We start from the raw sequence: 24,710 nt of genomic DNA on the forward strand, positions 1-24,710 counted from the left end.
ACAGGTGAATTCCATGGACAAGCCAAGTCTTACATTGATTGTGGAAACATTGGCTGTCATCTCGCTGGTAAGTCAACGGTCAAACAAAAGGTTGGTGTCATGACTTATTTTGCATCAACCTTTCCAGGTACAGTTCACTTCTGCTTGTTGACTGAAGACTTCACTTTGAAGTGCACTGCACAAACATTTTTTTGGTCCAAAGATTTTGGTTTTGTTTTAAAACAAACAATCTATGTAATATGACCATGATGGGAGGCATAATGGTCATAATTAGAGGAATACATACTTTAGACATGTAACAAAGTTATAATAAATGACTGAGGGAGAGTTAAATATTTTAAGTGATGTAATCATGACACAATGAATAGTGAGTTATTAAATGATTGGGTTTTTGGGAGTTATGTAATGTACTCCTTTCTACCTTACTATGTAATGAGACATTGGATATTGTGTCCAGTGTCCTTGAATAATATTCCTATATACAATCTTGTTTATAAATCTGACAGAGTTATGCACAACAATATCAGACATCAATTTCTTTCAGATGGGGCTAGATGCTCAGCGACCTTACTGGAAAGATTGTTGTTGGAGCTATTATAAACCTTTTCTTGTATGACAGAAAAAGGATATATAAAAAGATCAAATTGATTAGTTAGCTAGTAAATGGTTAAGAGCATGTGTTTCCTCTTAAGAGGTGACAGGTTCAAAACCAGAGGGGGTAGAGTATGTATGCCTTCGTAGACTTAACAGTCAAATCACTGCGAGAGGTGGGTCCTTTGTCCCACAAACAAGGGGGTCTCATACACCAATTTGGTGTCTGGCTTGGCTGTGACCTTAAAAATGGATATTATTATTATTATCACTAGAAAGGAGCTCAATATGAGTCACAGGGGATTTAGGACACTCAGGGTAAGCGGAACAAAATATGTGAGTCGATAAGTGGCTTTCAATCTGAGTGTTTGGTTGGATGAAATTAATCATTGCTGGGCAGTTAAAGCAAGGTTGCATTCTACTGGGCTTTCCAGTATGGAGTTTTAAGGTGGCACAACATTCTGGGAACAAACAACGTATTTTGCTTATTCTCTGAGGTAACCACGAGACATTGAGCGACCCACTATGTTGGTATACATTATAATTTGTTTGAGTCAACCAGATTGTACTGAGTCATTTCTGATGTTGGTATACATTATAATTTGTTTGGGTCAACCAGATTGTACTGAGTCATTTCTGGTTTGCTCCTTATTGTGGGAACGATGAACGTTTATTTCCTGACACAGCTGGGCTGGACTACCACCGGTGGGAGCCACACTTTGACCTTAAGATTTTGTCAATTTTTTTTAATTAAATTGCCAATAAATTTTTTAATATTTACTTATTATACTTGCCGAAAGCAGGTTATATTGTTTTTGCTTTTAGCAAAAAAAAGTTAGGCTTTCCATTAATTTTGAAACTTTGAAATGAATTTTATAAATTTATTAAAGTTTTGAAAAAAATAAATATTAAACTGAATATTTTGAAAAATTAAAAATAAAATTTTGAAAATTTGAATTTCTATTTTCTTATTGGTTTGAAATGACTAATTTTATGTGGTTATAAATAGAATTTGTCAGAAATAAAAATTATTTCAAAAATAAAAAATCAAAAAAATTCTACATGCTTCTGAATGTCAAAACAATACACATATCAAATCTCAATATTTATGAAAATTTGATTTTTGATAGAATTTGTCGGAAATAAATTTTATTTCAAAAAAAAAAAAATTCTATATGCTGACAAATGTCATAATAATACAGATCAAATCTCAATATTTATGAAATTTTGATTTCTATGCACAAAGAGCTGAACCGACGTTTTGTGTCCTTAATTGTTCGAGGGAGGTCATTAATCGTCCGAGATGACATACACACAAACAAATGGAAAATATGTTGTACACGCAAACTAATGGAAACTTTGTTGTAATCCATTTGAAAGTCAAGTTGTAAATTATCACTTAATGTATTCTTTAAGAACTAAGTCACAGGACACGTCCTCCAGGCTCCCGTGTCCCATATTTTACGTACTGGACACGAAAACGGCCCTAATACGTGTCGAATACGGTTTTTATTGTGTCCTGTAAAATGGAATACGTATTCGCCGGTTTTCGTCGTGTCCTGAATTTGGAAAACGCGTATTTCGTTGGTAGAAAACGTTCCCTGCATAAGCTGCAATTTATTTTGAAAGAAACAAATAATTTTTGAGTGGGGCAGCTTATGATCAAGTCTAGGCCCTAGTATTGATATGCTATTCATGGTAATGTTAAATTCTTAAAGTAAAAGTGACATTCTCCTTAATCTTCATTTTCATCCTTTTACTTAAATTTTTAACATTACCATGAAATGACTCAGGATGTTTGAGAGTGGTTCCGGCCTCATTGGATTTCATATGGAGAAAGTAGAATTTTAGATTTCATTCAAAATGCAACAGACTTATCAGTTTTTCAGGATTTCAGGATTGGGAGATTGTAATGTTTCCAGGTGACACCACCTGCCCCGGCTACCCCTGCCACCAGTAGAGGACGTGGTCTACCTCCTATAGCTCCTACTTCTAGTTCTTTAGCTTCTAGAGCATAGCAAACTCCACTGCCAACTCCACCAGCACCAGCATCTACATCTAGAGGGAAAGGGAAAGCTGTGGCATTTTCTCACAAGAGGGGCAGAGGAAATCAATAGGATTAGACTTTAGTTATTTTCTTATGTGCTTGTAAGTTGTACATGAACAATGAACATTGAATATTCAAGAATCAAGACCAAGCATACAACATTCTAATTTCTAAATAGTAAATCTTCATTCTATTTATTTTTTTAAAGTGAACTATGAACTTTGAGAAGTAATTATATTTTAATTTGATTAGATAAGTTGCAACCTGCAATTTAATATGGATAAAAAACTATATTTCGGTATATATATATATATATATATAAAACGTGTCCCCCGTGTCCTGTTTCCAGGTCGCTGCGTTTCGTATTGAATACTCGTATTTACGTGTCCTCCGTGTCTCGTGTCCTCGTGTCATGTGACTTAGTTTAAGAAAGAAAGGCTTCTCTTATATACGGAGGCCAGTGGGTAAATTTGTTTGGGATTACGTGTTAAAAGCATATTGTTTCATTGACCATAGCACTTGTGCGTAAATATCGATTACTAGACTTTATTGGCGCATTATTTTTTTGTTTGTCAAGTAGTCTGAGTTCATCAGAGATTACATCAGGCTTGACCTGTGGCTTGAGAAACCGTGACCTAGGGGCATCTAAGCGATCAAAATCACTTGGGAATCGTACCTAGTTTGGGTCACACCGACGCTTAACATCACTGGATTTTTGCCCACAGAGTTTCGAACCAGTGACTTAATAGTACACCCATCACCGTATATTCTATGCCCCATGAACTTTATTGATGCATTATTATTATTATTTTATTATATATTTTTAAATTAATTTTATTTTATATTTAAATGTTGTTTATGAGTGTAACATATAGTCTCCTTACTTAAAAGAGGAAAATGTTTAGTAAACAAAGTTTGTATGTTCAATTAAATAAAAAGTACATAAAATGCAATAAAATGTTTTTTAAAACATTTGAATAATTTGTTTTTTCAATTAGTTTTTTTCTTATCAATATAAATATAAATTATTAAATTTTGTATATTTAATGAACAAAAATGTCATTCCATGCTAAATTGATGTATCCTTTACTATGGATTTTTTGGTTCATAAGAGGTCACTAACTCCATTGATCTATTAAGTTAAAATTATGCCCATCTATTTTGCAACTATGAATGTACATAAGCCACTAAGAGGTTCAAACTTTTACAGAGATATTGATAACATTCAACTTTCATTGACATGTTATTATAAACTATTTTATATTAAAACAAACTAATAAGTTTATTTTTGTGTTAAAATGTATTTTTTACAATTTAACATGAAAGAGATGTGTAACTCTTATGTTCAACATAGAGTTAACATATAATATTAAAAGAAATTAATGATAAAAGAATAAATTATTTTAATATTCATCTTAAATAAAATATTTTAAAATCATCTTTATTTAAATAATATAAATAAAGTAATTGTAAACAACTCTTTTTTTATTTAAATTTGATTCAAAATTGCCTTTATATCTTAATACTAAGGAGATATGTCATTTTTTAAGTGTTTAGTATAGAATTGGAATGTGACATTTAAAAAACTATTTTAATGCCAATCATAAATTATATAAGTATATATATATATATATTTTTTTTGGTTGTGGTTCACTGACATCCTAGTCAATCGGTGGCGCTACGTCTACGGAAAAATCTGGGCTGATCGACCCCGAAGGGAATCTAGCCTTGCGGCTCACTAGCAAGGCCTAACCCCACGGGCTTCGGGGAGAATGGACCCTGTGACCTCCCGATGGCAAGGTACTGATTTTGACCAAGTGAGCTAACCCTTGGGGCTTATCTATATATATATATATATATATATATATTATTAGTGTGTTGTTTAGTATGAGTGAGGTGTAATTTTTATTATGTTCAACAAAGAGTTGGCATGTGTGCACACACACTTGGGCATGTAGAGACTCACATACTAAGAATTAAAGTAAATCCAAGTAACAATGGCAATAAATATTGGAATTGAGCTGGTTTCTTTGTTTTTTTATACGATGTAGAATGCTTTGTTTTCAAAAGTGATCTTTGTGGCTTGAGCTCAATGCAATTTTGAGTGAAACTTTTTTGCTCACTTTTCTCTAGTTAGCATGTGATAATGATTTTGTTTGTTAACTTTGTAATGCCAAAGTAGATGGTGGCATATTTCTCTTTTGTCACTGTTAGATTGTGATGCTACTTTAACAATGGGATATGCTAATCAATGACATTTCAATTGACTCCTTTTCCAGTCAATATTCAATTGGAATTAATTCTTTCAAGATGAACAAGGTTGAGACACTATCATGGCACTTTGTGTTATCATTTTTGTATTCTTATTGCTTCATTGTTGAATTATAATCTTCTCCCAAATCTCTAGTATAAAATATTTCAGCAATCAACATCCATCTATATAATTATAGTTAATGCCAAAACCACTCGTTCAAAATCAGATTTGAATGCATTTACTATTTAGTAGTAGTCTCTTAGCTGTAAAAGAAAGGAGTTGAATTGTGGTTTCCAACAACCATAGCTTCTCCTGTCAAAGTTTCACCTACCATTTAGATTTTATTCCCTTCCATTGAGATTCTACTTTAGCAATAGCATGCATTGGTCAATGATACAATTTGCTCAAATTTCAATTGACTCCTTTTCCACTTAATATTCATTTGAAATCAATTCTTTTCAGATGAACATGCTTGAGACACTTTCATGTCATTGTGTGTTATCAGTCCTGACTCCTAATTCATGTGGCTTGATTGATGAATTATAATCTTCTTCCAAATGTCCAATACAAAATATTCTAGTAATCAGCATCCAACTATATCACTGTAGGTAATGCCAAAACCACTTGTCCAACAAAAGATATAAATGTACCACACTACTTAGTAATAGTGTCTTAGTTATAAACTAAGTTGCTAGGAAATGCGAGTTTGAGTATAGATACGCATATGCAACTTTTTGAAACGAGACACATGGGTTTGTCGAGGGTATATATATATATATATATATATATATATATATATATATATATATATATATATATAAAATTTAAATTATGAATTTTCAATTTTGAAATCTTTCAATTTTGAAATATTATTCTTAAACCATGTATAATTTTTTTTTGGTCAAAGTTTTTTTTGGTCAAAGTTTTTTTTTGTCACTTTGACAAGAGGCTTTCTCACAATTTTGAGAAAATGTGATTTTTAAATAACTCTTTACATATGACTCCTTCTCAAAAAAAATCATCTAATTATGAAAATAGTATGAAATCCATAATTCCCTTGCTCTTCTCCTCTTCTCATCATTTTGATGATATGAAATCCATAATTCTCTTTGCTTTTCTTGGCTTTCTTATAGCTCCTCAAATATTTTTGCTTGAAATGACTCCCTTCACTTCCATGCCTTTGTGCTTCTTAATTAGGTTTTTAAGAATATCTCTCTAATCTTCTTTTTATATCTCTTGACCATGTCAAACGTATATTTGTTATCTCCGATACTATTTCTTTCTTCTTTGTAATGTTATTCTCCCACCCTTCTAAATTATTAAACCTTTTCTTTTATAATAATTTTTGTTGGCTTATAACTATTTTTTTCTTTCTTTTGAATTCGCTAAATTATAATAAACCACAATTGTGCTTTGTTAAATATATTACATTATGAAACTTGGATTTAATTGATGCACCTCCAATACTTCCGAAACAAAGCTTACTCCCTCTAATTAGACAATTTAAAATGGTGACATTGCTAATTAGGTGTTGACACCTGATCATAGGGATTGGGTGAACAACTGTAATTAGTGTAAATAAATAATAGAGGAAATGGAGAGTCATCAGGAGATGAACTGGACAGTCACTTCCTCTTGTATATAATAATGAACAACTTGAATGAATTAATCAATCACATTTGAGGAGTTACCTCCTGGTTTGACATGGTATCAGAGCCAGCTCCCAAAATTAGCTTTTGTGTTGTAACTCCTTGTATCAGTTTTCTGCCATATTTTGTCCCTCTATTCTCTGCACTCTTTGAGCTGTGCATAATTATTCTCATATTCCAGGCATACCTCGACTGTGCCTTCGGTCTTCATATCTCTCAGGTTGAATACGTTGAGCGCTGGTGACTCTGTTGAATGTTGGAGACTCCTCACAACATTCTGGTATACGAATACGCCCTCCTCACAGCATTCTGGTATGTGCACCTCATTTCCTGAATACGAAGGTGAAGTCACCCCTCGGCTTCAGCCCTCCCTCCATACCGCTCCTCCATAAGCGCTGGCGCCGTTGCTCCTCCTTATACCGTCGCTCCCACGTTGTCCAGCAACTTTGCTCACTCCATACGCTGCGCTGCTCCTCGGACCATACAGCCCCTCCTCCCATGCTGCGTTGCTCCTCCTTATACCGTCGCTCCCACATTGTCCAACAACTTTGCTCACTCCATACGATGCGCTGCTCCTCCACAACACGTGGTCTCTACGCCCTCCTCGGCTGGTTGCGCCTCATTGTTATAAAATATCCGCTGCCTACTATGCTGAAGGAACTCCATGACCTTTCGATTTTTTTTTGGCATTAAATACTCCCCATATGTTACCTCCCCCACATATAAACCCTTCCCCATAAACCACCTCCCCCATAAGATACCTCTGTCCTATATATCAAAGTGAATTTTTTTTTTCCCAATTTTACACCAGAATTGCATTTTTTAACACTAGAGGTGCAATTTTTTTTACATTGGCAGCAGAATTATTTTTACAGTACACAGATTTTTAAAATGTATTCATTGATATGCATTGTGGGAGTGGTTCTCACCGGCAAGGAAAACTATCCAGAATGGTCGCGGAAAATCAAACACACTCTCATTTTTAATGAGCTATGGAAATAAGTGTGTGTTGGAAACGGAGACAAAGAGCCAGAACAGCTTACCTCAAATAAGGAATTCGCCATTTGGGAAAATAAGAACAACAAGGCTTATGCATTGATTGCAGCGTCAGTAAATGAAGAGGTGAGTCGCCATATTTCGCCATTTTCAAATGCTTTCGAAGCCTTACAAACGCTGAAGGAACTCTATGACTCACACTCTGCACTTGAAGTTGTTCAACTCATGATTAAACCGTTCACCCTTGAATTACAAAATAATCCTCTTGCTCTTGCATCACAAGTAAAATCTATTATGTATGATATCAAAGTCACTAATGTTGAACTGGATATTCCTCTGATAGCTTTTCTCAAGGCACTTTATCCTACTTACTCAAATTATCTTGAGTCATTGCAAGCAAATGGAAACCTCAAAGATATTACCTTTGACTCCCTTGTGAAAAAAATTGCTGAAAGAGAGAAAGCTTTTGGGAAGAAGACAACTCCTCAGTCTTCTGAAGAGGCTGTGTGCCTTGTACATAGAGAAAAGAATCTTGCTCAAGATTCTTCCAGAGGAAGAGGTGGTCGAAGAGGAAGAGGAAGAAATTTCAGAGGCAGGGGGGGCAAACACTCTTAAGGAGAAAAGTCAAATTTGCACTGCATACACTGCAAAAGAGATGGATCACATGATGCATCCACATGCAAGTTTCCTTGGGACAGAATTGAGCAGGAAAGAAACCAACCCAAAGGTAAAACTAATGACAAAGAGAAAGGTAAAGCACCTGAATCCGCTCACTATGTTGTGGCACACTGTAATATTGGAGTAAATGAAAACTTATTTAATGCTTCACTTGCTTCTTGGAAAAATGATTGGTTGCTTGATTCAGGAGCAACTTGCCACATGACTTTTAGAAGAGATTTTTTTGAAGAATTTACTGACAATGTTGATGGAGCAGTATACTTTGCAGACAAATCAAAACTCAAGCCATCAGGGCTTGGCACAATCAGGCTTAAATTACCCGGTCTTTCAGACTTTCTTTTGCACATGTTCTATATCTCCCATAGCTGAGGAGAAACTTGTTGTCCTTGGTCCACATCTGCCAACAAGGACACTCCATTCATATGTTTGATGGCAAGCTTGAGGTGAGAAAAGCATCAGACCACTCACTTGTCATGACGGGGATAGAAGAAGAAAGGTTTCTCAAGCTGCAGGGTACCTCTGCTCGTGCACAAAATTTCTCATACAATTCTCATTATGAAGAAGGTACATTTCCATCAAGTTTATTATGGCATGCTAGATTTGGACACTTGAACTATGACAACCTCCACTTGTTGAAGAAAAATGGTGTTACTGGTTTGCCTACAATTCCTAGGAAACTTAAGCAATGTGATGCTTGCATTCTAGGAAAGCATAGCAAACAGTCTTTTCATGATTCACATTCCATAGAACATAGAAAACTTGAACTCATTCATTCAGATTTATGTGGTCCAATGCTTGTTCCTTCTGCAAATGGAAATAAATATATGATGACATTTATTGATGACTACACCAGAATGTGTTGGGTTTATTTATTGAAGAACAAATCTGATGCTTTTCAAACATTCAAGAACTTTCATACATGGATTGAAAATGATGCACAATCTCATATTGGCTCTATTTGCACTGATAATGGAAAATAATACACTTCAAATGAATTTGAAAACTATTTTCGCCAACATGGGATCAAACATCAAACAACTGTGCTTTATAATCCCCAACAGAATGGAGTAGTTGAAAGAATGAATAGGACAATCTTAAATATGGTGCGCTCCATGATGTTTTTCAAAAATGTAAAATTGATGTTTTGGGCTGATGCAGTTCTATGTGTTGTATATGTAAAGAATAGATGTCCATCTAATGCTATTAGAAACAAGACTTCTTATGAAATGTGGTATGGGCACATTCCTTCGGTAAAGCATCTCAGGGTCTTTGGTTCTACATGTTATGCCTTGATACCAAAGGTACATAGAAACAAACTTGGTGCAAGAAGTCGTAAGTGTATCTTCCTGGGGTATTCAAACACCTCCAAAGCACACTGTCTCTATGATGAAGTCAATAAAAAGTTTGTTGTATTTAGAGATGTAATATTTCTTGAATCATCCAAAACTGACAATGTTGTTAAGCGACAACTTGATCGCGTGGATAGATTCGCAAATGCAAAATCATTTCAAGAATTTGATAATCAGATTCCACATCTTGAAGGGGGGATTCCTATACTAGATCAACCTGTGGAATCTTCTTTTGAAGCACACTCTCCCCTGCATGAAACTCCAACAATGGATGATACTTTGAGTGATGTGATTGACAAAATTGGGAGACTCAATCTTGATTCAGTCCCAACTCAATCAACAGAGCAGCCTGGACCATCTGAGAAAGGTCCCCCAAAGTGGTTGACAAAGACACTTGAAAGTGTTCATCCTGATGAGGTTGGAAAGATAGGAACTAGAAATTCAAACCGACAAAATGGAGGTGATGTAGATGACTCTTATTCACTTGTTGATATGGATGTTTCTTATGATTCTGAATTGAATTTGTTTACAGATTTTGAACCAACTTCCTTCAAAGAAGCTGCTTCTCATGATGAATGGAAAGAAGCAATGCAAAAGGAGTATGTGCCTTAATAAAGAATGGCACTTGGAAGCTGGTTGATTTTCCATTGGGAACCAAACCAATTGGCTGCAAGTGGGTCTACAAGAACAAGTATAAAGCTGATGGCTCATTTGACAAGCACAAAGCCAGGCTTGTGGCAAAAGATTTTGCACAGAAGGAAGGGGTCGATTATGAGGAGACTTTTGCCCCCATAGCAAAATGGGCTACCATCCGGACACTCTTTGCCCTAGCAGCGCAGAATGGTTGGAAAGTCCATCAAATGGATGTAAAAACTGCTTTCTTGAATGGAGATCTAAAAGAGAATGTTTTTATGTCCCAGCCTGAAGGATTTGCTATAAAAGGACATGAACATAAAGTATGCAAACTTGTGAAATCCTTGTATGGCCTCAAACAAGCACCGTGAGCCTGGTATGAAAAACTAACTGAGCATCTTTTGAAACTCAATTTCAAACATTATGGTCTTGATGATGCAACTTTGTTTGTCAAGAAGGTTGGCAAAACAATTGTATATCTTGTGGTATATGTAGATGATCTTTTGATAACTGGGAACAATGAGAGCTACATTGCATCCATAAAGAAGGAATTGAGGAAAGGTTTTGAAATCACTCATTTGAGCTATGTTCATTACTATCTTGGTATTGAAGTAACTCAACATCCGAAGTCCATATTCCTTTCTCAAAAGAAATACATTGGAGATTTGTTGAACAGGTCTGGCATGACTGAATGCAATCCTCTGACTACTCCAATGGAATAAAACTTAAAGCTCACATCCATTGAAGGAAAAGAATTTGAGGATGCAACAAAGTATAGACATCTTGTCGGAAGTCTCAACTACCTAACTACTATCAGACTAGACATTTCGTTTGCTGTTGGAATCCTCTCTAGATTTATGCAAAAGCCTTGTGAGGGACATTGGTCTGCTACAAAAAGAGTTCTAAAGTACTTGAAGGGAACTCAAGACTTTGGACTCAAGTATACACAGGTGGGCGACTTTAGCTTGATTGGATACTCTGATTCAGACTTCGATGGAGACAAAGAAACTGGGGTATCTACTTCAGGTTATGCTATGAGTCTTGGATCAAGCGCTGTCTCCTAGAGATCATGCAAACAATCAGTTCTAGCAGATTCCACAACAGAGGTAGAATATGTGGCAGCAACTGAGGCAACAAAAGAAATTGTGTGGCTCAGGAAAATTCTTGAAGATTTACAGGTAAAACAAGTACAATAGACTCCACTCATGATTGACAATACCTCGGTAATAAAGCTGGCCAAGAACCCAAAGTTCCATGATCGAACGAAGCACATCAATACAAACTATCATCTGATTCGACATTATGTTGAGGCCAAAAAAATCCATCTCCACCATTGTTCCACTAATGAACAGATTGCAAACATCTTCACCAAAGTGCTTGGAAGAGAAAAGCTTGAAAGATTCAGAACGATGCTTGGACTCACCAACATCCCTTCAGATTAAGGGGGGAATGTTGACACCTAATCATAGGGATTGGGTAAACAACTGTAATTAATGTAAATAAATAATAGAGGAAATAGAAAGTCATCGAGAGATGAATTGAATAGTCACTCTCTCTTGTATATAATAATGAGCAACCTGAATGAATAAATCAATCACATTTGAGGAGTTACCTACTGGTCTGACATTAGAAAATTGTGGCTGTGTATTCATCCAAGATAGCCACAAAAAATGAAAGCAAATGTACAGACAGTGGTGTCGTAAATGATATGTTGCAATTCATTTTCTTTGATAGCGGCTAGATCACATAGCGGAAGTTTGGTATTTGCATGTATCCCTTCGATGGGTATATTCTGTCATGATTTGCCTCAACGCAACAATTTCTTTGTTTTTGTTACTTCCATGGTAGCAGTGGTGATTTCCCAATTTCCACGCATAGTATTCCAGTGAATTAAGTCACTGGGTAATTCACTGGGGTGATAGGGAATGGAATGAATATTCTGTAGTCATGACTTTTTTTTTTCACCATTGCGCATGGCGTAATGAGTACCACGCACCTTGCACCTTTTTACGGAATACTAAGTACCCAAAAAAGAACTTATTTTTAAATTTCGGAGTAATGAGTTCTCCATACCTGAACCAAGTTTGGAAGAGTGCGTTTGAGAAGAACCCAAACCCATTTTCGGTGCTTGGGTGCGCGTATCGGGTATGGGTATGTGAAACCCTCCCTTGAGTTCGTGTATCCCTGCTTCACAGGTTATAAGACAAACGAGGGGTTGAGTTTTGGTTTTCAACAACCGTAGCTTCTTATCTCAAATGTTTACCTACCATTTATATTTTATCCTCTACAATCCAAAAACCTCAATAGAACAATGCTTTGGCTTTATTAAAAAATATCCATGTATTTTTCTTTGTTCGTGAAATAAAATTTTATTAATAGAAAATCTAGAGTGTACAACAAGGATTACAAAGTCACTGTGATCCTTCCCAACAAGAATTTCATTTTTCCAAGGAAAAATCATAATTTTCATTATATAAAATATTGAAAATTACATGTTGTAGATGCTACAAAAGAGCATGTCTCAAAACTAGTGGCCATCTTGCCATATACAACATAGAGTTTAGTATAACTGTGACTGCATATAAGTAGCTGAGTACAAGACCAAATAAAAATATACATATCCATAAACATGTGATTCAGCAAAAATAATCAAAAGGTGTTCCATCTATGAGCTGAGAGGGATTATGTTGATCCTGCATCCTGTATCTATAGATCAATGAAGGGCCTGTTATTGTACTGAAAGAAATCCTGTCCCAGTTGATCTTGAATCATCCAAGTGCCAAACTGTTGCTGCACAACTTCTTTGGATAGACCATCCTGTATCTGTAGATCAATGAAGGGCCTGTTATTGTACTGAAAGAAATCCTGTCCCAGTTGATCTTGAATTATCCAAGTGCCAAACTGTTGCTGCGCAACTTCTTTGGGTAGACCGTCAGAAATCTGGTTCCTTTCCCTGTAGATATGATGACATATCACAGACTCAAATTGTGATTTTAATCAGTCCCAACAAGAATTTCATTTGCCAATACAAATCTATTATTTCATGTTTAATGTTAAGTTATTATGAAATTTAAATTGCTTTGATATTATTCTTATTTTTGTGTGATAATATATTATAATATATTTTCAAAGTATTTTATTAATTAGATAAAATTATAATTTATTTTTTATTTCAAAAAATTGATAAATTCTATTAACTTTTTAACTGGCTTCCTTAACTACAAGTAATCAACAAACTACATAAAATCTTTCTTCTAATCATATAATATCTTTATGACACTAATATTTTTATTTTAGTTCCAATAACTTCTATGATCAATTGCCAATAATAAGTTTAAAAAATAATAATATTATTTTTTTCATTTTATAACCCCAAATATTTTTTAATATTCATGTTATCTACTTTTTGCTCTCTGAGTTACAATAACTTGAATGGACCTCTTTTTGCCTATCTTGCTGATTATTAGAACTTATGGATTTGTATATATCTTATTTGTTTCTGTTTCCATTTACAGCTATGCATCAGTTATTTTTTGAACTCTATACAGTAAGTGGCAGTTATGACCACCAGTTTTCAGATATGCTTTTTGGCTACATGTAATTTTCAATATTTTATATAATGAGTTATGATTTTTACTTGGAAAAAAATTATTTTACAATCAATTACCTTCTTACTTGGAAGTAAGAGACAAAGACTAATCATCTTCAAGTTATTTTATTTTTGTCTCTTCCTTTCAAAACTGAGTGCACCAATCGCACATAGGCCTCTTATTGTTCTTGTTCTGCAGAGGAAGTATGCAAAGGGATTGAAACTGGAAATTTAATAGAATTGGGGAAAAGAAACATAGCTTAGTAGGAAAGGATGATAGATAGGAAAGGGTTTTGAAATCTTTGTCACTGGTGAAAAGTGAACTCATTTTTGTTTTGTTGCAAGGTTTATTCATTGTGCATTTTTTCTCTGAGGTGGAAACCAATTTGGTAATTATATTTGGTGAGTGAACTGACAAGCAGGTGGTGGTCAAGGGATACTATTGCTGTTGTCACTGGTGCAAATAAAGGCATTGGGTATGAAATTGTCCGCCAGTTAGCAAAGGAAGATGTCACAGTGATATTGACAGCAAGAAATGAGAAATTGGGCATGCTATCAACTGAAAGGCTTCGGGCAGAAGGCCTTAATGTTGATTTCCACACGTTGGATGTATGCAGTACCGACTCAATTGCCAATCTGTCACAAAATATTAAGCAGAAGTATGGTGGATTTGACATCTTGGTACTCTTCTTGCCTTTTACACTCTTGCGAAATAAGTAAATAGCAAAATGGGGTTTTATATAATTCAATTATGACTTATATGCAAGCATCTGTGCGTATGTTGTTCTCGTTGAGAAGAGAATAGATTCTGTATGAAACTCCTTTGGCTTCTGGCCCTGCTTATGGTGTTGTGCATCTGCATTTTCCACATGTCTAAACTTTTCATGCTTACGTGTTGATGTAAGCGTTTTGATTTGTAACCTGTATAATTTTTCCTTACGCTTTTTCCTCAATCTACATAATTTCAATATTCAGAGAGGAAAATAAAATACCAAATCTGTGAAAGAACCTGAATTCTAAATGAACAACAGTAAGGATACAGTAGTAGACTTGCCAGAAATAATCGAAGGAACTTGTTAGGATCCTATTGCTTTTCAGGAGTAAAAGATTTTTACCTTAGAAATAAATGGAATCATGCTAGACCATGTATGCTGCTAAAAAGTTCCTGTTGGCAGAATAGGAATCAGGAAAAACATGGGACAGGCTTTTTATTTCTACGTATTCAACGAGAGACCAGTTATTATTCTCTTGATATTGTTTTGGGAAAAGGAACTTTGAAGTTCTCACTGACAGAGCAGCATGTAACGTTATTTCAAATTTACACCTACAATGTACAGTCAGCCATTCTAAGGGTTTTTCCTAAAGTGTCTGTAGTTGCTGTTGCTGAATATTTGGCATTTTCTTTTCAGCGGTTTGGAGTATGCATCCTTGTTTTGGTAGGACTGTGAAGGGAGAAAATGATCTTTAGTAATCAGCTTTGATGCTTGTATTGTCTCAATGTAGCATAAGTGACTTTACCCGTACATGTGATTAAGTACCTGTTACCACCAATTTTGTCTGGGACCAAAGTGGTGTTATGAGTCATGACTACAGACAATAATGTTACGGCCCATTTTTAAGATCTGGCACGTTTACAGAGTATTGAAGGGTTTCGAAGTTGAGAAAGGAAAACATTTTGATTTGCAGCATTATGCAGTGACAGAAAAGAATTGAAGCTTAGACTGATGGGACGGATATGGAAGGAACATTAGTTATAATTCGAAGATCTCAAATTGAGACTGTGAGGAAGGTGTTACCTCTCAAACTGTCATAGGCTATTGGCAAGGCCTTAGGCTTGAGAGAGGTTCAGGTTTTGCATCCACAATCCATGCGGCCTGCAAGAGATGGTGGCATTCCTTTCATGGTTACCCAACAAGTTTGTGGGTAGCAGGGTCCAAGCATCCTGTTACCCAATGATTTAGCAGTCTCGACAAGGTCCTCTCGTGGCATTAAGGTGGTACCATACAGGATAAATATCCTCTCGTGGCATTAAGGTGGTACCACACAGGATAAATACCCACTGTCACCTCGGCACAGTGGAGGGTTCGAAACGTTGACCCCAAAAAACCTGTGTGATCAATCTGAAAAAGTCCTTTCTCTAATTTACAAATTCCACTCTTTAAACCCGAACCCTGTTAAAGGCTATGGAAAGCTTCCCTAACATACATGCGAAACTTCACCCAAGATGAGTAGACCAGTGCCTAGTATTGATGTTTAAGGTGAAGGTAGGAGTTAATTATCTAATTTACTGATTTGAAAATGAAATTAAATTGCAGAAAAACACAGACCAACAAGAAAAATTTCACTCAAACCCTTAATTATTTAACTCCAGTAGTAGCAAAAGAGTGACTGAAGAATACCCTAAGCAATTACAAGATGAATTCACTCTTTTACCCTTGGATAAGTGGTTGGAAGTGGACAAGTGTCTTGCTGTTGTGCACTTTAGAGACCTGCAAAATAGGTGAAAATGTAGAAAACCAGCAAGCAAATATGTCCTTTGAGGCCACCCACAAGTGTGGAAGCACACAAGATCCACAGATCTGTGGGTGGGAAGTCTTGGGCAGCAAATTAATGATGATAAAAACAATTCAGAAACTTAAATCTGAAAATAAAATGTAATTTTCTAGCAATTTGGAAATTACTTGTAGTGACGGGTTTAATTCCCCCAAGGGTCAAAACCTGGAAAATTTTCCAGCTAATTTTTCAAGACTCTAGGTTGGAAAACGTTTATTTTTGCTCCATAAAACTAAAGATACGCTATAGAATCAAATCTGGAATAAAACAAGGGTCATTAGTGATAGATACTTGGTCAAGACTTATGTATGAAGATATTTGCCGGATCTGTGTAATATTATGTTGTAATAAATTGTAGATCTACAAAATATCTCAACAATACTCGTGAAATATCTAATTTAAGGGAAGAAAATCAGAGGGCAAAATATCCTTTGATAAAAATAAATCTTAAGTTAAAAGTCCCAAGATCCACTGGTTTTCTAAAGATAAAATTTGGCACAAGCTATTAAAAAAGTTTTTTTTTTTTTTTTTTAATATATTTTTTACTTTTATTAAAACAAAAAATAAGAGGTGTAATTTTTAAAAATAAGATGGTTGTTATGATGAGGCTTACCGTGGCCTTGCTTTTACCTTGTAGGGCGTCAGATTGCGATCATCTCTTTGTTAGCTTATGCAATTTGGACTAGGAATGGGGATTGAAGTTTAGGCGACTATCACATATGATATATTCTAAAATAGTGGTACAAATTCTCAAATTCCATTAGGAAGGATCTCGCTATGGGAGAAGCCTCCATCCACTTGGTCAAACTATGGCACAAAGTGAAATCTTGCCCTTCTTGAAGGAACCCCAATATGGATTTGTCCAACAGTTGGGTTTGATGAACACCCAATACCAACAAAGGATAAGATGAGGTTTAGCGCCTCTACTTCCACTTGACTTGTTGTCCCTCAATGGAACCCAATAGTCTTGCAATAATCTAGAAATACTTGTGTCTATTCCAATGTTGCACGACTTGTACTTGTATAAGACTCGTCACGGCATTGACTTGTCAACTCGTATAAGACTCGGGAACGACCCTTATAAGACTCGTATAAGACTCATCAAAACACAAAAAAACTTAAAATATGGTAAATTTTAAGCATAAAATAGAAACTAATGACAATTCCAATCCTTATAAGTTATAAAAGTTAAAACCACAATATATGCAATAATTCATAACATCATCTCATATCTATAAAAGTACAACATAACATATTCGATTTTTGTAAGCAAAACATTTAGATTTTGAATAAGAAAATGACTCATGATTCCATAATTAAAATGAAAAATGTCAGCAAGTTCAAAATTCAAATACATGTCATAAATGATGAATGATTGTCTCATAACAATCTCGAGTCATCACTCATGGATGCCGACACCTACAATAAGCCCTCGTGGAGCTAGTGGTAACATCAGAAGGTTGAAGCAACTGCAAGGCAGGTGTATTTGGAGTCTCCATTTGAGTTGGCAAACTAGAGAGATCCTCGGTCTCTTCATAAAGCCAACTCGAATCAGGGGTCTCCTCCTCCACAACCCAATCAGACTCTAAATCAATAGCATCCAATAAAATTGGATTTGTATCCTTTGGTTGCACTTGTTTTGTGAGCATTTGAAGGTTGTAGTAGATGAAAACCAACTTCTCCAACCTCTCATGCTCCAACTTGTTTATCTTTTTGCTATGGATGTGCTCAAACACTGACCAATTGCGCTCACAAGAAGAAGCACTGCAGGGTTGACTCAAAACTTTGATGGCGAATTCTTGTAATTGTGGTGCCTCAGTGCCACAATCTATCCACCAATGAGCTATAAAAAAATAACAACAAAGATTATTAGTTTGCAATGTCAAACATATAAAAGAGAACTAGCAAAATTACAAGTTAAGTTCTAACAATTTTCACTTACAAGTCATTTTCTTGTCATTGAGACGTTGGCTTGAGCTGAATCCAAACATGCCAGATGCTTCCTTGTACATATCTCATTGTATGTTGATTTTGTCCTGAATATATTGATCTGGGAACATCTTCTCAATGCATATCATGACACCTCTCATCACTATTGATTTCTGGTAGCATCAAATGTGCTCTAAGTCTCAAAATTTGCAGGGAAGCTTAGACATGCATTCTCCAATACCCAGAAATCGTTTTTGGAAATTCCACCCAAAAACAGTTTTATTAAAATAATTAATTATTTTTAATGGGACCTTAATTCTAAACTTAGGAAATTAAAATAATTAATGGGTATTAATCTAAATTGTGGGTGTAACTTTTAGAAGAAGGCGGAGATCAAGTCAATATGATCCTAGCCAGTGATTAGAATCTAATATGGGCTGTTGATTGATTAGCGAGAGGATTATAAGAGAAGGCTTGATGGGCACTTGGAGAACACAGAGAGAGAGTTCAGAAGATTGAATTTTTGAAGCAGAGTAGTTGCTAGTGAGAAATTCGAAGTGAGCTTTTGCAGTGAGGGGCAGAGATAGTATCCGAAAGAGGGAAGTTTTCCTGGGCCGGAGAGTACAAGGCAGAGAGGGCAGAACGACGTCTAGTGAGAGGTTGATGCTGGCCCACGTAGAGCTGACGCAGTGGCAGCGCAAAGCCTAGAAGCAAATCGAATTCCTGTTGAGAAAATAGAGTTTTAGAAGCTGGGAGATGGGGTGTGAGACCGGGAGGCTGAAAATCGAAGTTTTTGGGCAGCGGAGGATCCATAAGAGGAGCAACGCAGTCCCCAACAGAGGTGACACATAAACTGTGTAGGGTTGACACAGATTTGCGCAGAGGCTGACATAGAAGGGGCGCAAAGCCTCCTTCCAATGAGATCAGGGTTGGATTCTTCTAGTGATACAGTGAGATCATCTCACTATTTGTTTTGTCCAGTTTCTCTCTGTATCGGATAGCCAGTTGGGCTTCCAACAAATTGTACTCAAATTTACTACTGCATAATAATAAAACCCTCAGAGCTACTGCATTGGTTTTCCCACATTGGGTTTTTCCAGGGACATCTATCCAAAAATAACTGTGTAGATGTGTGTGCTTATTATTTCTCTCCTGTGTTGTATTTAGTTTCCGCAGTTTATTTTGGTGTAGGCTGCAGTGTATGTATTTCAGTGTTTACCGTAGATAACTGCAAATAACTTGTTCAATTAATTTAACAAGTAGGTGAAATATAATCACTTTGCTGCAGTAGGAATTAGGTAACCGATTTTTCACATGGTATCGGAGCACAGATTGTGATCAGAAGAGCTTAGAAGCAAAAAGGAAGAGGGAGTTCGAAATTCCTGCAGAGACAGCAATTCGAAACCCTAGGAGGTAGCGCAGTTCGAAGGCCTGAAGGGTGAAGTCAGAGGAGAAATCAATTTCTTTGAGAGAGTCGACAGAGAAATTCAATTTCTAGTTCAAAAAATTCCAGAGGCAGAACCAACAACGTATTTTTCCTTGCAGAGCAGATCTTCTATTGGGACGCAGATATTTTGCAGCAGTTGCTGGGAGAAAAGCGTTAGTGGGAGAGAAGGAGACGCACTAGGGGAATTTCTTCCTTAGAGAATTCCTAGCCAGGGAATTTAAATTCTCATTTGCTGAGCAGCAGCAGGAGAGAGGAGGTCATTCGAATTTTTTGATTGGCAGAGATGGCAGCCAGTGGACTGAGAGATCAGGATAGGTTGTGTTAGCACTCCTCCCAAGGCTGAGAAAAGAGACCGACGGAGGTAACCTCAAACCAATCTTTTAGTTTGGCAGCTAGCCCCACCAAACCAGAGAGGGCTCTCTCTATGGTCACAACCAAGAATTTGACTGGTGCAAGAATGGATTTTAGGCTAGATAATTCAACTCAATTTGGGGGTTTTTGATTTTAGGGTTTTTGCTGGATGATGGTCTAGATGTAGGGGGCTAGGCCAGGGTTTCCAAAAGATCAGTTTGTAGAGATATAATGGGGCAAGATAGGCATGCTCAGTTAACACTCTTAATTTGTCATGATGGATAAGGTAGAAAAGTAAGGTTTAAAAATGAGCATGAATTTCATGAATTCATTTTTATCAGAGGGAAAGGTAACAAAAATATGAGAGTTTCATCAAAACAGAGCTTAAACTTGAGAATTCTATTTAATAATTATGAAACAATCACAAGAAGCATGAGATGGAAGTAGAGAGAACAAATAGAAGAAAAACACTGCTAATGAACATACCACATGGATCCCACTATAATGACTGCAACTCCTGTATATTACTCCTACAAATAATTACAAATACTCTAGCTCCACAAGCCTCGACTAAACAACATCCAACCCACAATACTTCGAAATATGAACTATTTATACAATGGTTTACAAAAAAATATCTTGAAACAGAATTCAAGATTTGTTACAAAAATTCATAAAAATAGTTCAAACTGCTAAAAATATCATTTGGTTGAGCTCTGGTGCTGTTCTGGGCATTTTGGTGTAACTGAGGCCTTGAATAAACATTGATGTTAATCTTGCTGGCTTATGAATTGCGTTGCTGTTCCACTTTTTACTGCATTTGGTTCTGAAAACTATTGTAATGAATGTGCAATGCTGTCTCCTTTTGCTGCTTAAAACGTGCTGAAAAGGTCCTCATTGTCCTTTGAGCGACGACGAAATGAGTGATTTGGTGCTCTGTGAATAGAGGCCGTGGTCTTTCAGTTGAGAAATTACATGAAAGACAACAAGAAACTGCGGCCGAGGGTGTGAAAAAATGAACTGATATTGACCATTGAGAAGAATTATGAATTGTCGAGCTGAGCTGTCTGATCCGAGCCGATCAAATCTGGGCCGTCGATCCTTATCACAATCACATCCGGGATGGGTCTGTATCGTATTGCAATCGCAATACAGAGAGGAACCTTTACACGGATTTTTCCTGTTTCACAAAGAAGACAGACCTGAAAATTTAAAAATCGCAATATATAACATATCGCGTCCAAAGGAAATCGCACATCGCCATTGGGGAGTGGGAAGGGGTTTGGCAGAGGGGAATTTAAGATTTGGCGATCCCCGATTGCGATATCGCAATCGGCGGGTCGGGTCTTATCGCAATTGGTGAGTCGTGTCTCTGCGATATGCGAAATCGCAATCGCAATCGGGAAGGGGAGGGGCGCTGTTTTATTGTTTCATGTAATATGCGCCGATAGCGATGTGTTTTGCTAGCTCCGGCCTTCAAAGAGACTTCAACATAGTTTTGAATATTTTTAAACATTTCAAAGAAAAATGGAACAACGGCTAGAGTCGGAATATTAAATGGACTTCGACTAGAGTTTCAATGTGTAAACAATGGAAATGCGGCTGGAGGGATGGGACTTTGGGATAAGGCTAGAATTTAAGGATTTTCTAAAGGAAAAAGGGGTTTTAGATGGAATGAGGGGATTTATAGGGAGGGTTGAGGGAGTTATATGAAGTATGAATGAGGATGTTGAAACACGTTGAAATCTCCTTGAACATTTTTCCCCTTAATTACTACTCCCATAATGATGACCAGGTGATGTCGTGACTCTTTTTATGACCTTTTTTGGTGATTTTATCCTAATGGTGACATCTAATGGAGTATGAAACTGATGATTTGGACCTTGAAACATGACTGACCATGATATTATGACTGAGATGGTGATCAAGACATTTTACTGATGACTCATCATAATGAGTGATGACATAACCAAAATGGCAACTTGACCATGAAACGTAGGGAGTAGTAACATGCCTAGACACACTAACCAGTGACCAAATTTTTATTTGAAAACCTATTGAAACTATAAAAATTTGACTTAGGACCCTATCAAAACTTTGAAAGAGTACATTTGATCACTGGTGACTGGCAGGACTGGCAGACACTAACATTGGCTCTAGCTGGGGATGGCAGCTCCTTTAGGAGATGTTAAGAACACCGTAGACTAGGTAGCCTTATCCATTGGGTGATGGAGTAAAAAAGAATAAACAGACTCAAAACTCAACACTAAAATGACTGACTGACAAAACATAGAACAAACTGAAAATGACTCAACTTTCAAAACAACAACTGATCATAAAAAGCCTTAGGGCCTTCTCCATGGGCTTCAAAATTTCATGACATCTCCTTTCATACTTCAGTGGTAAATAAACTGTTATGTACAATGGAAATGGGAAATTTCTAAAGAAATCAGGTGAGGTAATGCTTGAGGAATCTGCCATTGACTGGTCCTCCTATTAGCTCTTGGCCATCTAGTTCTTCCAACAAGTAGGCATTCTGACCTCTGAAAGCTAAAATTTTGTATGGTCCTTTCCACAAGTTATCAAACTTGCCATGCTTACCTTTCTCTTCATTCTGGGCATCCCATCAGAGAACAACATCTCCCAAACTAAAATCATCTGCTTTGGTTTTCTTGTCATAGATCTTCTTGATCTTTTCCTGAAGCTTTGACGTATTCTGAAGTACTTCCTCTCTAGACTGCTGCAAATGAATCATCTGATTGATCCTCCGCTGAGTATCATTGGGTTCACTGTCAACTTCCTGCAAAATATTCATCACCGGGACAACAAGAGAAGTCGGAAAAACAATGTCTACTCCATATACCAGCTGAAAAGGTGACATACCTATGGACTTCTTAGTGCTCACTCTGTCTGCCCACAGAGCATTGATCAACATTTTGTGCCAATTCTTCTTGTTTTCTTCCAGCAACTTCTTGATGATATTAACCAGTGATTTATTTGATGATTCAGCCAACCCATTACCTTGTGGGTAATATGTTGTTGAATGCTCGAGTTTGATGTGGTACTTGTCACAGAAATCAATCATCTTCTTCGACTTGAAGGCTGCTGCATTATCAGTGATAATTTTCTGTGGACAACCAAATCGGGACAAAATATTAGACTCAAGAAATTGAATTATTACTGCATCCGTAGCTTGTCTAGTGGGGATGGCTTCGATCCACTTCGTGAAGTAGTCGGTTGTTGTCAAAATCCACTTGTGCTGAGCTGAAGATGAAGGGTGAATCTCACCAATAAAATCAAGACCCCACTGCTGAAAAGGTGCTTGGACAGAAATGGGCTGCAAGGGCAGCGGTAACAACTTTCTCTTTCCCTGAAAGATTTGACACTCATGAAAACTCATTACAGTTTTGTAGACATCAGAAAATAAACTTGGCCAATAATATCCAACTCTCAAGATCTTGTTTGCTGTAGTTTTCCAATAAAGGTGATCGCCACAATCACCCTTATGAAAGTCATTCATTACCTCTTTTGCTTCGCTTTCGACTAGACAATTCAACAAAATTCCCCCCGGATCCTTCCAGAATAAAACATTATCCAAGATACAATATCTTTGAGCTTTTAACCTCAATGATCTAGCCTTGCTTTTCGACACACCCGGTGGAGAATTCAAATTCTGAAGCACATAAACAATATCTGAATACCAAGGAGATGAGGTAAAAATCTGTGATACCTGAACAAATGAATCAAACCCTTCTTCTTCAGACATTGCAGCAATAAGATTGATATCCAAAGCATGTAAATTGGACTCTGCATCAACTTTGCCAAACCCTGCCATTTGACCAACTTTGTAGGCTTAATTTCGAGGTCATACTCCAACATTGCAGCAATCCATTTACCTCGCCTACCTTCAAGATCATTCTGCATCAAAACATCCTTGACTGCAACATTTGGAACATAGGCAATAGTATGTGAATGAAGAATGTACACCTGGAAATCCTTCAAAGCCTTTACTAGGGCCAAAGCTTATTTTTCAATGATATTGTACCTTAATGCTGCATCCCTTATGGTTCTGCTGAAAAATGCAATTGGCTGCTCTGTTTTTTGGTCTTTTTTCTGCATTAGGACAACAGCCAATGTGTGCTCAGAAGCAAATGAAAAAATGATAAAATCCATAGTGTAATTAGGGCTGATTAAGATGGGAGCGCAAGACAATGTAGTTTTGACTTGGTTGAAAGATTTCCTTGCATCCTTAGACCAACTTACCTTGCTATCACTTTTCAACATGTTAGTTATTTCTCTTAGATGTTCAACAAGGTTAGGAATAAACCTTCTCAAGAAGTTGATCTTACCATTAAAAGACTAAATTTCCTTCTTGTTTCTTGGGTAATCCAATTGTTGGATTGCCTCGATTCTTGCGGGATCTATGCAGATGTCCTCCTTTGATATGATATGACCAAGTAATTTGCCTTCTTCCATGGCAAACAAACTCTTCTTCGGATTCAGGGATATACCAAATTTCCTGCACCTCTGGAAGACTATCCTCAAATGATGCAAGTGGTCCTCATCTGTTTGGGAGAAAACTGTGATATCATCAAGGTAAATAACCAAAAACACATCCTTTTCATTAGCGAAAGCGATGTCCAT

The 24,710-nt window shown here is 36.5% G+C and overlaps 1 protein-coding gene across 1 annotated transcript in view; it reads left to right on the forward strand.

Moving 5' to 3' along the window:
* LOC149202592 (short-chain dehydrogenase/reductase 1-like) overlaps positions 1-14,506 on the forward strand; it is a 70,796-nt gene extending 56,290 nt beyond the window's left edge. Inside the window, exon 2 of the mRNA XM_089401633.1 lies at positions 14,209-14,506. Within this exon, the coding sequence (XP_089257759.1) occupies positions 14,209-14,506 (298 nt within the window). The remainder of the gene's footprint in view (positions 1-14,208) is intronic.
* The last annotated feature ends 10,204 nt before the right edge of the window (positions 14,507-24,710 follow it).

This window comes from Pinus tabuliformis, chromosome 2_1 (assembly GCF_031772625.1).
Source record: "Pinus tabuliformis cultivar Carrire ecotype Pingquan chromosome 2_1, CPIR1, whole genome shotgun sequence".
Lineage (NCBI taxonomy): Eukaryota > Viridiplantae > Streptophyta > Pinopsida > Pinales > Pinaceae > Pinus > Pinus tabuliformis.